The sequence below is a fragment of the Thalassophryne amazonica genome, chromosome 7 (assembly GCF_902500255.1).
Source record: "Thalassophryne amazonica chromosome 7, fThaAma1.1, whole genome shotgun sequence".
Taxonomy (NCBI): domain Eukaryota; kingdom Metazoa; phylum Chordata; class Actinopteri; order Batrachoidiformes; family Batrachoididae; genus Thalassophryne; species Thalassophryne amazonica.
The window spans coordinates 26,754,897-26,770,956 of NC_047109.1; the positions used below are offsets into that span (position 1 = coordinate 26,754,897).

General features: G+C 39.3%; 1 protein-coding gene across 1 annotated transcript in view; it reads right to left on the minus strand.

The window, feature by feature from the left end:
* The window catches only part of LOC117513406 (zinc finger protein 84-like), a 48,050-nt gene that overhangs the window by 21,364 nt on the left and 10,626 nt on the right, over nt 1–16,060 (minus strand). Inside the window, exons 2-4 of the mRNA XM_034173591.1 lie at nt 12,821–12,942; nt 12,545–12,740; nt 10,018–11,327 (exon numbers count right to left, since the gene is read on the minus strand). Of these exons, the coding sequence (XP_034029482.1) occupies nt 10,018–11,327; nt 12,545–12,740; nt 12,821–12,940 (1,626 nt within the window). The 5' untranslated portion in view covers nt 12,941–12,942. The remainder of the gene's footprint in view (nt 1–10,017; nt 11,328–12,544; nt 12,741–12,820; nt 12,943–16,060) is intronic.

The window sequence follows — 16,060 nt, forward strand, 5'->3', positions numbered from 1 at the left end:
TTCGCTCTGTGCGTCCGTCACCTCACTTTCTGATTGCCTGTAATTCACATTCAGCAGGTTGTGTGCTCGTTTGTGGTCAGGGGACACCACACATGCTGCGATATCGGGCCAAGACAATCCAACATGTTGAATATCCCTGATTTGGGGTCTGAGTGGTCCTGACATCCTTCCGAGCAGATCAGAGTGCTGTTAACCCGTTTATACCAAGATTTTTATTTTTTTTTTTTTATAAGTGGAAAAAGTTACATTATTACCTTTGAGATTTTTTATTGTGAGTAGAAAATGACAGTGATACACTTCTGCAACAGTTGTTGCCAGTGAGGCAAAACAGGTTAACACACCACACATGGCAGGAATATCTGCTAACATTATCTTTAGCATCATCACGATAGTTGGTGCGTCTTTAAGATTGTTGGAAGAGGAAGATTGGGTCTAATATCGGCTTAATTATCTTGCCGTGTGAACCAGGCTTAAGTAGCCACTCATTTCACACAGTCATTCCAGAGGCACCCAAGGATCCAAATAAAGTTAGTACCAAAGACATCCAGTCATTGCCTTAATTCACTGGTTGGTGTCCAAGTCTCACAAACATGCAGTAAGTGTGTATGTAATGAGCCAGGTTAAATGATGAAAAAAGGTAATAGATTTACTGAAAATACATTGATGGTATGGACGAGGTGAAAGCCGGGAGGAGAGGACACTGGACGACAGGTCATAGGTGCAAGAAGCCAGGTGAGCCAGTGGAGCGGGTGGCGGCTGCAGACATTTCCTCAGATGGAAAGATCTGGCCACATCGTCCTGTTCAGCCCTGGCTTAAGTAGGATTCTGTTGATTGAGGCAGGTGTGCTGCAGCCACAGGTGTAGACAGACAATCAACTCCACTGGTAGAGAAACACAGTTTTAAGATTTATGTAATTTTATTACATGACAAATTCTCATTTACTTTTTTAGATAATTTTAATACAAACCTACCAAATAAACCTTACATGATGCATATTCATTACTGTAATAAATCCTATTCATTTGAAATGCATAATCCTCAGCTTTATGTATTTAGTATTAATAAAATATAATTACTCTAAATCAATAATAATAGCAGTATTTATTTAAAATACATAAAGTATATTGTCTGAATTGCATAATAATTATGTTACCTATACAAGATAAATGGCATAGGTAACATAATTATGTATGTTGGATTGTGGGTTTATGATTTCTCCTCTTCTTCAGTTATGATTAGTTATTATTTATTTGTTCACTCACCATTTTATGTCAGTTGCGTATTTTTGCACCATAGATATTCCGATTAGCGTTTAGCAGAGGTGGGACGAAGTCACCATCAAGTCGGCTTAATTATCTTGCCATGTGAACCAGGCTTAAGTAGCCACTTAAGCCTGGTTCACATGGCAAGCCATTCAAGTCATGAATCAGCCAGTCTCAAGTCATAATGACCACCAATTCTTTGCAAGCTGACTTGAGACTTGACTTGGGACTTGCTGATGGATGACTTGAGAATGACTTGACAGTGACTTCGTCCCACCTCTGGCATTTAGTCACCCAGTGTTCTGTTCATTTCCACATGTATCTTTTGTTCTGCTCTGATTTTGTGTACCTGTCATTATTTAGTTTGTCTGGTATTTAGGTTCTCACCAGTTAGTCTTTCCTTGTGGATTCATTCACCTTTGTCTGCTCCCTCCACTCCAGCATTGTACGGGATCGCTACAGTGGATACAGCCAGATCCGCATTGACATTTGGCGCGTTTTACGTCGGACGCCCTTCCTGACGCAACTCCAGTTTTACCTGGACAAACACACACAGTGCTGGTGTCCCAAAGAGGTCTCCCATCCAAGTACTAACCAGGTCCTGCGCTGCTTAGCTTCTGAGATCTGACAGCATCAGGCTTACACAGAGCAGACCAGTTCTTTGTGTATTCCTGTAGTCTTTGAGTCTGTTCTGCCTTTGTTAGTTTGCTCAGCTGTCACCCTGTATTCACTTACTCCTCGTTTTGTCTCCGTCTGCAATTTTGGGCTCATCAGTAGAACATAATGTGACAATATTTTTAGCATCAATCTAATACACTGTTTTACATATGAATCCCCAGGTTTCAGAAAATGCTCCTGTAATCCAATAGCTACAGGACTTTTATTCACATGTCAGAGGTCAATACGTTGTTTGGAACTCAGAACTTGATGCTGATGTCAGACATCAATTTCTTACTTGTCAAAGTCTGCATCTGGATTTCTTTTATTCAGATATGAAAAAAAAATAGAATATTCTTTTAAAAAAGCTTACTTATTTATGCCACAAATATGCATGAATATAGGTATGTGAGGTATCTAAATAAAGATACTGACATGTAAAATATGACCAAATAAAAATTGCAGATCCATGTCAGATCTGCTGTAGAAATCCTGAGTGAAAAAAGAGAGAAGCCAAAGGGACTTACCAATCAGGAGATTGATTTATTATAAATGACTAATTTGTTGTAGTGCAGCACAGTAGTTTAGCAGTTAGTACTGCTGCCTCACAGTGAGAAGATCTTGGATAATTGCCATTATTTGGACAAGGTCTTGTTTACTATTCTTGCATAAAAGAATTTGTTTCCCTGCTGAAATTTATATTAAATGGGCCCACATTATTTTCATATCTCAAATTTTATGGTGAGGGATTTTATCTTAATGTAAAAGCAGTGTGGTGATGCTTCAGCAGTGCAAATGATTCTGAGGGAGCTGTAACATCATAGAGTTATTCTGTATGTTATAATCAGCATGCGCACTGCAAAAACTATTAAAATATGAGAGGAGACAAAGAAGTGAAAGCAGAAAACTGTCAAATCACAGCCTTTTGTGGTGTCTGTCAGGCTGCGGGTCTGTGTATGAGCATGGCTTGAAAAAATAAATGATTGGTCTTTTGATCACGGAAATGACTCCGGTCCCACATGCGAGGGGTTTTTAATGTAAATACATTGCAATCAGACAAGACATTTTATTCAATGTGACATGTGAATGAAAAATCCATTATATATATGCTGTTTTTTTACATGGAAAACAATACAAAAACATTGGGACTTTTTTTGTCCAGTGACTGCGAATATCCAGTTTATATGATGGCAGTTTAGGTGAGTTTTACTGTACAAAGTCACTTCCATCCCACACAGCTGACTTTATTTTCCCAAATTTTTCTTCTGTTCAGATCTGAAGGGAATCTGTACATCTTGAAGCCCTTGTTGTGTCTATTCATGCATCCAAATGCACAGCAACCCGGCATTTTCAGTGAATAAATAGATAAAATAGCTGGATTTACATGCAGATAGATGAACAGCAAATGCTATTTTGGCCCCAAGATGGCACCACAAGTCACGTGACCTTTTTTTCAGCTTGTCATGTTGTTACTCTCTGAATTAAAGGACTCTGGTAGGAGTCAGTGAAGAATTGCACAGAGATCAAAATTTAAAAATGCGCCAATTATAATGAAATAAATACCACATTATTTGTTTGATCATAACGATTCCAAAAAGGTATAGCTGGGCTATCTATATGACTGAATGTTATGGGGTAAAAACAGCAAAAATGGTGACAATGTTGTGGCCAACCTTTGCCCTTGGCCTGTCTGTCCTTTTGTGTGTTGTTCGTCCGTTTCCCCTCCAGGTGGAGCGCTGCAGAACCACGGTGCACCTGAAACTCATCAACTCCTTGCACCTGAGGTTCATCAGCTCCTGATCATGAGCGGGCGACTTAAACCCCGGCTTTGAGCTCAGTCTTTGGCAGATTCTACCATGCCCTCTGACTTCTGAAAGCTTTCCCGGAGATGCCCTCGGTGCGACTTCTAAGCTTTCCACAGCTTCTCTCAAAGGTAACCTGGCCTCTCTTTTTTCTGCAATAGAGTACTTTAAACTTTGGTGTTTCCAGATGCCTTTCTGTGCAGCTTCCATGCTGGAACATCTCCTGGATTCCACGCCACTACCACCACTACTACGTCACAGCTGTGCCACTGTTCTGCATTCTGCTTCAGAGTGTGCTGCTCTGCACTGTTCAGCTAAGTTACTGCCGTCTCTGAGTTTGTAAGATTCCACCTCTCATTCAGCTCCTGTCAGTGACTGCTTCTATGCATTTCCAAGAACTGTATGAACTGTTATGCAGAACTACTAAGAACTTCCAAATCATATCTGCAGCCAAGTCCAGCTAAATTGAACTGCATCATAAGACATGCTGCTCCTGACCTCTGTTTCTGCATTAAGCCTCCTTTGAACATTCTGTTGTTAAAGGCTTCCAGTGTTACGAGTGCATTCACTCACCTTTGTTCTCCTCGTCTTCTCAGAACATTCCTCTGTCCTCATCTCTGTGCGTTCTACCTGGCTCTGGATCCTGTCCTGGATTTCAACCCACTCTCTAAATCCCAAGCCTGGCTCCATTTGCACTACAGCTCCCGGCTTTCCACTGCTACAAGCGGGCCCTGTCTCGGCTCTGCAGGCACCATCTCCAGCTTCAGCACTATTAATGCTTTGTTCTTCATTATTGTCAATAAATCTCCTTTCGTTCACACCTGTTCTCATCATTGCTCCCAGCATTTGAGTCCATCTCCTGAACCGGTCCGGTCCCATCCGGACCTCGAACCATAACAGACAAAGTTCAACTTCTATAGGGGTCAAAAGTTAAAGTTGCTCCAATTTTTATAAAAAGTGATACAAATTATTGGTTTGAGTTAATAGGGCTTTAAAAAGAAATAGTTTGCAACATGTTTAGAGGGTAACATATAGAAGCCAGTGGACAATGACCTTTTACTTTGGAGTCCAAGCATTCAACACAGTCAACTATTTCATTTACAGTGCATCTGCAAAGTATTCACAGTGCTTCACTTTTTTCACATTTTGTTATGTTACAGACTTATTCCTTATTATATTATTATTGAATGAAATTAATTTTTTTTTTCCTGAAAAATTTTACTCTCAACACTCCATACTGACATTATTATTTATTTATTTTTTGCAAATGTATTAAATATATACAATAATAAAATCATATATATGCAACCTCAGGTCTTCTCGAATATGATGCCACAATTCTGGTGCACCAATTTATGGTAAATCTGTGTGTAGTAGATAGTTCTCAAAAACTGAGTGACTGTTCAAGAACGAGAAGATGGATAACTGAAGCTTTTGTGCAAGATTCATTTCCACATAAATTCAGCATTATTTCATAATAAAAGATGGAGCAAGTGATAAGAGTGCCGCAGCTACACGAGCTGATGCGTTCACTGCATGCCGGTCATTTCAAAGCATCAGAAATATTGCCTCATTTCTGCTTAAAACTGACTATAGAATGATTTAAGAGGTTTTACCTTCTCATCTGATGGTTAATAATCCTATTAATCCATTTGATTGCTTTGGGTGAAGAGACTCTGCCTTAGACGAGCTCTGAAATGACACGTGCAGTGGAGGCAGGGCAGACCAACTTTTTAGAGGCGGGCCGTTTGGTCTGTGACAATGGGATCAAACTGCAGCCTAGTTGGCTTTGCTACTCTCCAAAACTGGCCTGTGTGTACTGTTACCCATGTTGGCTATTTGGAGATCACAATTCACCCCTTTAAAACAATGCGTGGGTGAGTGGAATCAAAGATTGGGGATATTTGACAGAAAAAATTAAACTCCACGTGTCATCTCAGGTACATGTTGCCACCTGCATGGTGTATGAGCAGTGGAAACACAACTGTGCTATTGATATGCAAATGGAGAGGGACGTGCATAATGCAGCGGTCTTTCGGAGCGCATAGTGATGTGACATTAACAAAATACTTAAGTCTCACAATTCAGAATGAGCTAATTTACATTTTGTCACAGCGAGTTAAACAGGACATTATAGCTGACCTAAATGAAATGCCTTTTTTTCTCAGCAGCCACCAGGCCTCAGCAGTCTCCACCACAGACCTGAGAAGGAATCATGTCTAGGCAAAAACAGGAGATTGAGGACATTAAACAATCCCTCTCTTTTATGTCAGCTGAGCTCACCACTGTGACCAAACAGCTGAAAGTATTGATGGATTTACTGGGTGAGATAAAGGAACTCAAAAAACCGAATATGGAGAAAGACCTAAAGATTTCTTTGCTTGAAAAGAGAATTGATGACTTGAATGACTTAATAGTCAGCGGACTGCATACTAAACCACAGTCCTATGCTGGGGCTGCATCTATGGACACTATGGCCTACGGTGAGTGATGTTGAATCAATTGAAGAACAAGTCATCACATTTTTAGATAAAAAGGGAATACAAGTACAAACTGATGACATAGAAGCATGTCACCCCCTAACACAGAACAAAAAAGAAAGTCCAGATAGAATACTGCATTTTGTAAACAGAAAATGAAAGGTGGAGGTCCTGAAGCAAAGCTGGAAGCTGAAGAGCTCAAATGTATATTTAAACGAACATTTGATGAGGAACAATGCCCACATTGCTCGCCAAGCACGCATCCTGAGGAAGGAGAACAAAATACAAGCTACCTGGATGGCAAACTGCAAGATCTCCGTTGAACTTAATGGAAACCCAGAGGAGGCAAAGACACTGCTTATTTGTGAGCTGGATAAATATGTCTGATATACTTGATTACGACATATGTAACAACTTGAGGTATGTGATAAGACGACTGACATAAACGACCTACCTTTTAGTCCTTGCATATATCAATATACGTATGTAGTCTGAGGAATAAAATTCATGACCTCTCTCTATTTTTGCAATCAAATAATATAGATATTCTTGCAATTTCTGAAACCCATCTGGACAGTTTTATAGACAATTCAGAGGTTTATATAAGAGGCTTTTCAATTTATAGGAATGATCCAAATAGGTTTGGAGGTGGTGTGGCCATTCTCATACGTGACCATTTTCCTGTTAAATTGAAATGTGACTTTATGGTTAATGATGTTGAAGTGTTATGGCTGCAGGTACAAAATTTGATCAAACTTTTACAATGACTGATAAACATGCAGACCATTCGTCGGTGCTTCTAAACAGTAATAGCTTAACTGGGATGATATAGGGTTATGAGAGTTTGGAATTACAACCAATCATATGTAGGATCTGGAATACGAGATAGATCCGGACAATCATTTCTATTCACTTATAAATAGTAACTGTCAGTATTACACAGAGGACCAATACAACAACTGCATTACAAGTGTTGGGAAACTCTCATTAATCAATTTTAACAATAGGAGTCTATATAAAAACTTTGTGAATATTAAAGATTATTTAAAACAGTTTTGTCAACCTTTTAGTATAATTGCTATAATGAAACTTGGCTTACAGAGGTTTATGATACAAGCTATGAACTGGAGGGTTATGAATTCAATTGCTTGAATCGACAAAATAGTGGGGGAGTGGCATTGTATGTTGACAAAAATCTTAATTACAAAAATAAAGAGCAAGTGACAACGCATGGATGAATGGAACATATAAAGCCAAACTATCTGATTTATGCCTTATTGTAACAGGTGGAGATTGAGGTGATTTTGAAGGTAAAGGTTTGTATTTATTTAAATGCCGTTTAGCTTATACAGTTATCTTTTGTAGGTTTTGACACCAATTAGGTGACATGACTATTTCTGACTTGACATAATTACTATATTTATTAATTCAGGGAAATAATGGAATGGTTGGGTTTGTGTGTATATACATATCTGTCTGGACTGACTGTGTGATAATGTGTGCAGAGGTGGTGGTGTCAGCAATATCTATTCCTTGGTTGCATAATGTTGTTTGCAGGCTCATCAATCAGAGGATGTACAATTTTTTCCTAAAATAGTTGCAAATAAACCTGTGTAAATTTATATTGTCTGCCAACCACTGGACAGTTGTTGACAGAATGTGGTGTGATATATGACTGTGAATACTGTATATGCTAAAATTACACTAATTATGGTCTATAATGAAAGAATTATTTAAATCATCAGTGTTAATTTATTTGCCTGTCTGTGAGCAGGATTATGTCAAAAATACTGCATGGATTTTGACAAAATCTTCACCACATATAGATATTAGGTCATGGAAGAATTAATTAAATTCTGAAGGTGATCTGTATCTACGTAGATCCAGATTCTGGATCAGATTTCCCCTTTAATAGGTTTTGAAGGATTACTCCAAAACTACTTCACGGATTCTCACCACCCAAATTTGCACCACTGATAGATATTAGGTCATGGAAGAATTCATTACATTTTGAAGGCGATCCGGATCAGGATCTAGATTCTGGACCAAGTTTCACTTTTTATAGGCTTTGAAGTATTACCTCAAAACTGCTTCACAGATTCTCACCACGGCTACAGACCATGGAAGATGCAATTAAATTTTGAAGGTGATCTGGATCTAGATCTGGATCTGGATTCTGGATCAAGATTTCCCTTTATATAGACTTTGAAGGATTACTCCAAAACTACTTCACGGATTCTCACCAAATTTGCACCACTGATAGAGATTAGGTCATGGAAGAATTCATTACATTTTGGAGGTGAGCTGGATCAGGATCCAGATTCTGGATCAAGTTTCACTTTATATAGGCTTTGAAGGATTCTGGATTCTCATCAAATTTACACCACAGATAGATATCAGGGCATGGAAGACTCCACTGAATTTTTGAGGTGATCCGGATTGTGGATCAAGATTTCCCTTTATATAGGCTTTGTTGGATTACTTCAGCATATTTATATTATATATATATATATATATATATATTTTTTTTTTTCACTTTCATCTTACATCTGGAGGTGACGTGACATGCAGAATATAAAAACAGACATAAGAACCAGAGTAATTTTTGTAATAATTACATTTACTCAGGATATCCCAAATAAATACATACAGACACAAGAAACAGACTATAATAGTCTATTTACAGAAGGCTCATCATACATTCCAAATTCATTCATAAATTTAATATGACCATTTTTTCTTCATGAATTAAGAATACTGAAACAAGCACCATAATATTCAATAAAACCATATAAAATAAATATGAACATAGCATTACAACCATTAATTCAAAATGAACAAAAGCAGTCTGACCTAGATAATAGTGCAGGGCCTAAAATACATTATCATTAAATACGATACACAATTTTGTACCTTTGTTATTCATAATAAATGTAACATTCCCTACACTTTCAGATATATGAAAATACATGCCACAGAAGGAGAATATTGATTTGTGTAGTTTGCATATCTGTAGTCTTTATATCTGTGCAGTCAACTGTCAATTTAAGGAAATGATCTTCAAATTAACGTTCTGTGAAGGGAATGTTTTTCACAGCAGGGTTGAGGAATCTGGCACAACACTGGATCTGCTGTGGTGACCTCTAAGCAAAACCAGGAGCAACCAAAAAAATTGAGATGCAACACAAAAAACTGAGACAACTACATATATTCACAACATATACTGTAACACTACAAAAACAATGCTCTTTTAACCAGAAGGTATTACATTCAGAACTAATAATTTTCTGTATAAATTTGTGTGCAACACAGAAAACCATCACAATAATATGCACGGAAATCACTAAAGCCCCTTTCACACCGGGCCAATGTAGAGTTGCGTAATGTGGCGTACCGACTATGCCGAGCTTATGCAGCCATATGTTACAATATGCTGAGGGATGCAAATGGATGCAAAAAATTGAACACATTACATTTTTTTCGCGGACGTTTGGTGTAGAGCACTGGATGCAGTGCTCTACCCAAGTCTACGCAAACAATGCCTACTACACACCATCCCTCTGCAATTCTATACTACCCTACGTTAGTCCAGAGAAAAATCCTTTTAAGTTTTTTTTTTTAAATCAGTACATACCTGCATTTCTAGATTTTATTCATCCCACTGGAGTGCTGAACTTTGCTGGCAGTGAAGCTTCAAAACCACAGAAGAAGAGGCGGGCCAAGCTACCCCCTGCACGCAACATACGCAGCCATTCCTGTGTAGTAGATATGCACCACAATGCAACTCTATGCAGGCCCGGTGTGAAAGGGGCTTAAGACACACTATTGTGGGTGCGTGTGGTGGTGCTACACATGAATGTCGAAGAGCCAAGTGAATGGATTTTCATGTGTCTGATCAGACTAATTTTATGTCCAAAGCCTTTATCACACTCAGAACAGCAGAATGGTTTCTCTCCCGTATGAATTCTCATGTGTGTGATCAGATGGCCCTTTAGCACAAATTCTTTACCACATACAGAACAGCCAAATGGTTTCTCTCCTGTATGAATTCTCATATGTGTGATCAGATTGCTCTTTCGTCCAAATCTTTTACCACACTCAGTACAGGCAACTGGTTTTTGTCCTGTATGAATTTTCATGTGTGTAACCAGATTGCCCTTTCGTCCAAATGTTTGACAGCACTCAGAACAACCAAATGGTTTCTGACCTGTGTGAATATTCATGTGTGTGACTAGATTGCTCTTTCGTCCAAATCTTTTACCACACTCAGTACAGGCAAATGGTTTCTCTCCCGTATGAGTTCTCATGTGTGTAATCAGACTGCTCTTTAGCCCAAATCTTTCTCCACACTCAAAACAGGTAAATGGTTTCTGTCCTGTATGAATTCTCAGGTGTTTGGTCAGATTGCCCTTTATCCCAAATCTTTTATCACACTCTGAACAGGCATATGGTTTCTCTCCTGTGTGAATTCTCATGTGTCTGATCAGATTGCTCTTTCTTCTAAATGTTGTACCACACTCAGGACAGCTAAATGGTTTTTCATTTGCTTGAATTCTCGCGTGTTGCTTTGAATAGTTCATGTTACCACACTGAGAGAAACTGAATTGTTTATTACTCATGTTGCAGCCGCTGTGACCAACAGAGACATAGCTATTTGTCTCACAATTAAAGCTTGAATGAAGCTTTCTGGTCTTCTTCCATTCACAGCTGTCATCAGTCTCAGTTTCAGAACTGTCTGAACTACTATCGGTACCTTGTTCTGAAGGACTACATGGACATGAGTGGCTGGCTGGTTGTGGTTGTCCATGATCCTCTCCATCAGTTTGTGCTGTCAGTGTTCTGTGTCCAGTTGAGCTGCTGGCTACAGACTCAGTCACTGTCCTCCCATCACTTTTGCTTTGATGAACCTGTGATAACTGTGTGTTTTCATCATTTTCAGTTTTCAAAGGGACAGTGGTGTAAGGGAAATTTGTGATATCAGCCCCCTCCAACTGGTTAAGCTGCCGTCTCTGCTGACTTATCCACAGTTTCTTTTGTTCTTTCATCTCCCGCTGGTCAACAATCAGATTCAAGTCTTGCTGTTCAGAGAGAATTTCTTCTTTAATCAGCCACAACTGATGCATGTCTGCAAAAAAATCAATTAAATTGGTCAACTTTAGAACAACATTATTAAAAGAAAGATAAAGCAGCAGAGTGGTGAGTATGACACAACTACAGTGTGCACTAATCATGGTGTCTAATCAGCATCTTGGTATGGCACACCTGTGAGGTGGGATGGATTATCTCAGCAAAGGAGAAGTGCTCACTATCATAGATTTAGACTGGTTTGTGAACAATATTTGAGGGAAATGGTGATATTGTGTATGTGGAAAAAGTTTTAGATCTTTGAGTTCATCTCATACAAAATGGGAGCAAAACCAAAAGTGTTGTGTTTATATTTTTGTTGAGTGTAATTACTAATTAATTATTAATACTATTAATTATTATTATTATAAATTACAAATTAATTAAATTAATTAACATGACATGATTGCGATGCGTCGAAGAAATCTGCGATGACTTCTATTTCTTTGCATTTACGCAGAAAGTTGAGAAAATAAAAAGAGCAAACAGGCTACTGCAACAAGTTGTGTTTCAGTTGCCATGTTAAACAGTGAACACGGCAGTTTGACACGGGCAGTTTCTTTCTCCTAAGGTGGAGGGGTGTCTCAATTCATAGAGCTAGAGACATACCCCTTCGCCTTAACCCTTGTTTTAAAGGGGTAGGGATAGGGCCAAGGGGAAGGGGCACAAAAGAGAATTGAGATTGGGGGTAAATGCAATGCAACACAAATGGAACGAATTAATCCATGTCATGTGACATACAAAGAACCAATCAAATGACAAGGATCCACTCAGCCATTATATAAAAGCTTTTACACAGTGCTTGACTGCTGACCGGAAATGAAGTTTGATTGATTTGTTTCAGTCCAGTGCCTTTCACAGTGACATTACTGTATTGCTAATTAGCATGCTAACATCTCCATATGCCTTGTAGATTCCTCTACAAAAACAGCATTTCTAAACTTTTTATTTTTTAATGTGTTTATTTCTCACTACCTTTTACAAAATACAAGAGAAAATGTAACAACCACATTGTTTCTGAGCATATTCTTCCATCTTTGATTATTTTGTTAGAGCGAGCAAACGGCATCACGCGACCACTTGCCTCTTGTCACTGAAAAATGCCCACTCTGACTGAAAATAAACAGCAGCCCCTCACTTTGCTTCTGTCGCTTGTAGCTCATGTGACCAAAGGATGTGTGTCATCAGCCTCAGTGTGAAAACAGTCAGAGCTCTTACCATCAGTATGTGGCTGTAAATGACTGCATGGACCAGAGTCTCTGGCTGGTTGTGACCCTCCACAGTCCTCTCCATGAGCTTCTATTTTCAGTGTTCTGGGTTCAGTTGAGTTGCTGGAATGAAGCTCCACCTCTGTGCTCTCTCCTCTTTGGCTATGATGAAGCTGTGATGACTGTAGTTTATCATCATCTTCATTCTTCACAGAGAGAGACAGAAAGGGAACTTAGTGATATCAGCCTCCCCCAGCCCATGAAGTTGCTTCCCCTCCTGACTTACCCAGAGTTCCTCCTGTTCCTCTTTAATATTTGGAAGCTCTGAGTACTTTGGGTCCCGACTCAGATTCCATTCCTGCTGCACAGGGCGAATGTAATTTTCACTCACTGATAGATACTGCATGTCTGCAAAGAAGAATATAAATGGGTAAAATTATGAACATTCATCATAATAAAGATAAAGCAGTCTGGTGGTGTTCATGCACAGCATGTTAGAGGATACTGTAGTCTTGTGTGAACCCTTCGTGATATCGCGGGTAGTGCTGCAGATATCGAATATTTTTGGAATCGAGTATTCTATTGATTATTTTATCGATTAATCGAGTAATCGGATAAAAAAGTACTTTTGTATTTTTAAACAATATCAGTAGTGGCAGGGCTCTCCCTAAGCAATGGCACAATGTCGCTGTGCCATCATGCAGATTTTTAAGTTTAAGATGTTCCCTCTCTGTTTTCCCAGGTAATTATTTATTTTTTCACATTATTAAGAGTTTTGGAGCTTTGCCAAACCATAAGCCCAGGCGCTCTGTGAAATCTTCAGTCTGCAGACAGGACATTCTTTTTTTTTTCTTATTGCACATTTCATTTGCACTTTTTATTGCTGTGATTTATTCAGTGTTTAGTGTATATTTCTACATGCCGTACAGAGCAGCTCAAACCAAAGTCAAATTCCTTGTTTTCTGTGGATACTTGGCGAATAACAAAGCCTTTGAAAAAACGGCTGTGGAGTAAAACATTTCCACAACAGCAACACTGATAAATTAACTCTACAGTCTGTTGATAAAAACTCTTATCAAATTTGAATATAGGCATTCTTTTTGAATGGTTAAACATGATTAATTTAAAGTGCGCTTCCTTTCGCTTCATCTGCGGAGGTGGAGAGCAGCCAGTGGAACAAAAATAAAAAACAAAAATATATATATATACATATACATATATATATATATAAACACACTGCTTCACTTTAAATGCATAATAAGTCCGTTTCAGACGATCAGCACAGACCCTTTCTCTTAAAAGGCTTTATTTTACTCAGCATCTGGCTTTGTAAACTTGTAGCATCGCCTGCTACATTGATTAGCGCTTACATTAGTTATGGGCATGCTCTACGGTCTTCTCGGTTTTTTGTGGGAGCGTTACAGTGGCATATGTACTACAGCTTTAAAAGAACCTTCGAGGCAAAGAATTTGCCTCGAACATTTTTTGTAATCGAATTACTCGATTGTTTCAGCCATAATTGCGGGATTTGACCACTTACGGGGACCTCCATTTAATATATACACATAATAACTTCACACGGATAAACGGTGTGCTGTTTTGTTTTCCGCTGCAATCACCGAAGCAATGGCAAAAAGTAATTTTTTTCGGTTCCCAGTGGAGAAGAAAAGACGAAGCAAGTGAGAGACATTATGTCAGTAAGTGTTAGCCTACACAGCTAACCAGAGTAGCTCTTTTCTCTCGTCTGCAAAACACGCCTCGACTGGCTTTCGCTCTGGATCATAAACAAACTGCACATGTCACATGTCCACTTTCCCACCGCGTCATCACCTTTTCTTTCCATTTTCACTTTGTTTGCGTGTAATTTGCTTAAAAACCCATTGAAAATGCCATGGCTGGGACCCTGGAAGTTGAGAAATTAAGTCATATGCTTCATATTTTACTCCTTTAGCGCCCGCCCTCAAATGAGACTATGGTATCCTATTGTACTGAGGAATTCAAGTCAGACCTGGGAGCATGGGGTGGTGCAACTAGGCAAACCACCAACCCATCACCACTTTCTAAAAGTAGGCATCCAGATCATACGTGGGTGTGTCCGTGGCCTTTTCAATTTCCTGGAATCCTCGCCAGAAGGCAGATTTCCATTATCCTCCAAATTGCACAAACTGAAGTAGAGAACTGATACAATGAAAGGAAACATGATTTACAAGAGGAAAAAAAAAAACACTCAAATATCAAAAAACATTTTTATACTTGCACGAACAAACAAACAAAAAAAATCCTTATTTCAAAAAACTGAAATGCAAACAGCTTTCTCACTGTCACAGGACACATGCACAGAATGAGTCAAATGACATTCTAAAATACAAAATCCGGTATGTGTGGCACTGTTGCCTCACGGCAAGAAGGCCATGGGATTGTTTTCCACCTGTTGCCTTTCTGTGTGGAGTTTGCATGTTCTCCCTGTGTTTGCGCGAGGTCCCTCCAGGTGCTCCGGCTTCTTCCCACATCCAAAGACGTCCAAGTTAGGTGGATTGGAAACTTTAAATTATCCGTAGGTGTGTGTGTGAATGTGCGTGTGTGTCTACAACCCCAATTCCAATGAAGTTGGGGCATTGTGTGAAATGTAAATAAAAACAGAATACAATGATTTGCAAATCCTCTTCAACCTATATTCAAATGAATACACCACAAAGACAAGATATTTATGGTTCAAACTGATAAACGTTATTGTTTTTGTGCAAATACGAGGTCTTTCCAAAAAGTATCATACCTTTTTATATTTTTTGAAAACTATATGGATTTGAATCACGTGTGATTACATCAGCCAAGCTTGAACCTTCGTGCGCATGCGTGAGTTTTTCCACGCCTGTCGGTTGTGTCATTCGCCTGTGGGCAGGCTTTGAGTGAGCACTGGTCCACCCATCCCGTCGGATTTCTTTTGTCTGAGAACTTGCTGAGAGACTGGCGCTTTGCTCCATGAAATTTTTTTCAGAAACTGTTAGAGACAGGCAGTTGGAAACCATTCGATAGATTCAGTTGGATATCGGTGAAGATTCTGTCGGCGTCACGCGGATTATGGACTATTAAAACCTTTTTAAAGACGCCCCACAGCGGCGGAGGGCGTGTGGCGCGCCGAGCGGCCATTTGACAGGCTGGATCGACCAGATCATTTCTAAACTGAATGCTGTGTTGATCCGGGACATCATGTGACTACCACAGAAATGGCAACAGAGCTGGACATAGCACTTTTGTGGCACATTCCACTGTTACAGGAGATTTTGTAATGAAAGACGTGCGGAGGATTTCGCGCGTCGGCACGAAGCAGCTCAGGACGCCCAGCAAAAAAACACCTCCGTCTTGGAAGTCTCACAGGACATGTTGGGGCATGTCCAGTTGTTACACAATTTCTTAGATACTCACTCGACTGAAAGCCATCGAAAGCCGTCTGAATTTTCTGAATGGTTTCCAACACGGAGGTGTTTTTTTTTTTGCTGTGCGTCCTGAGCTGCTTCGTGCCGACGCG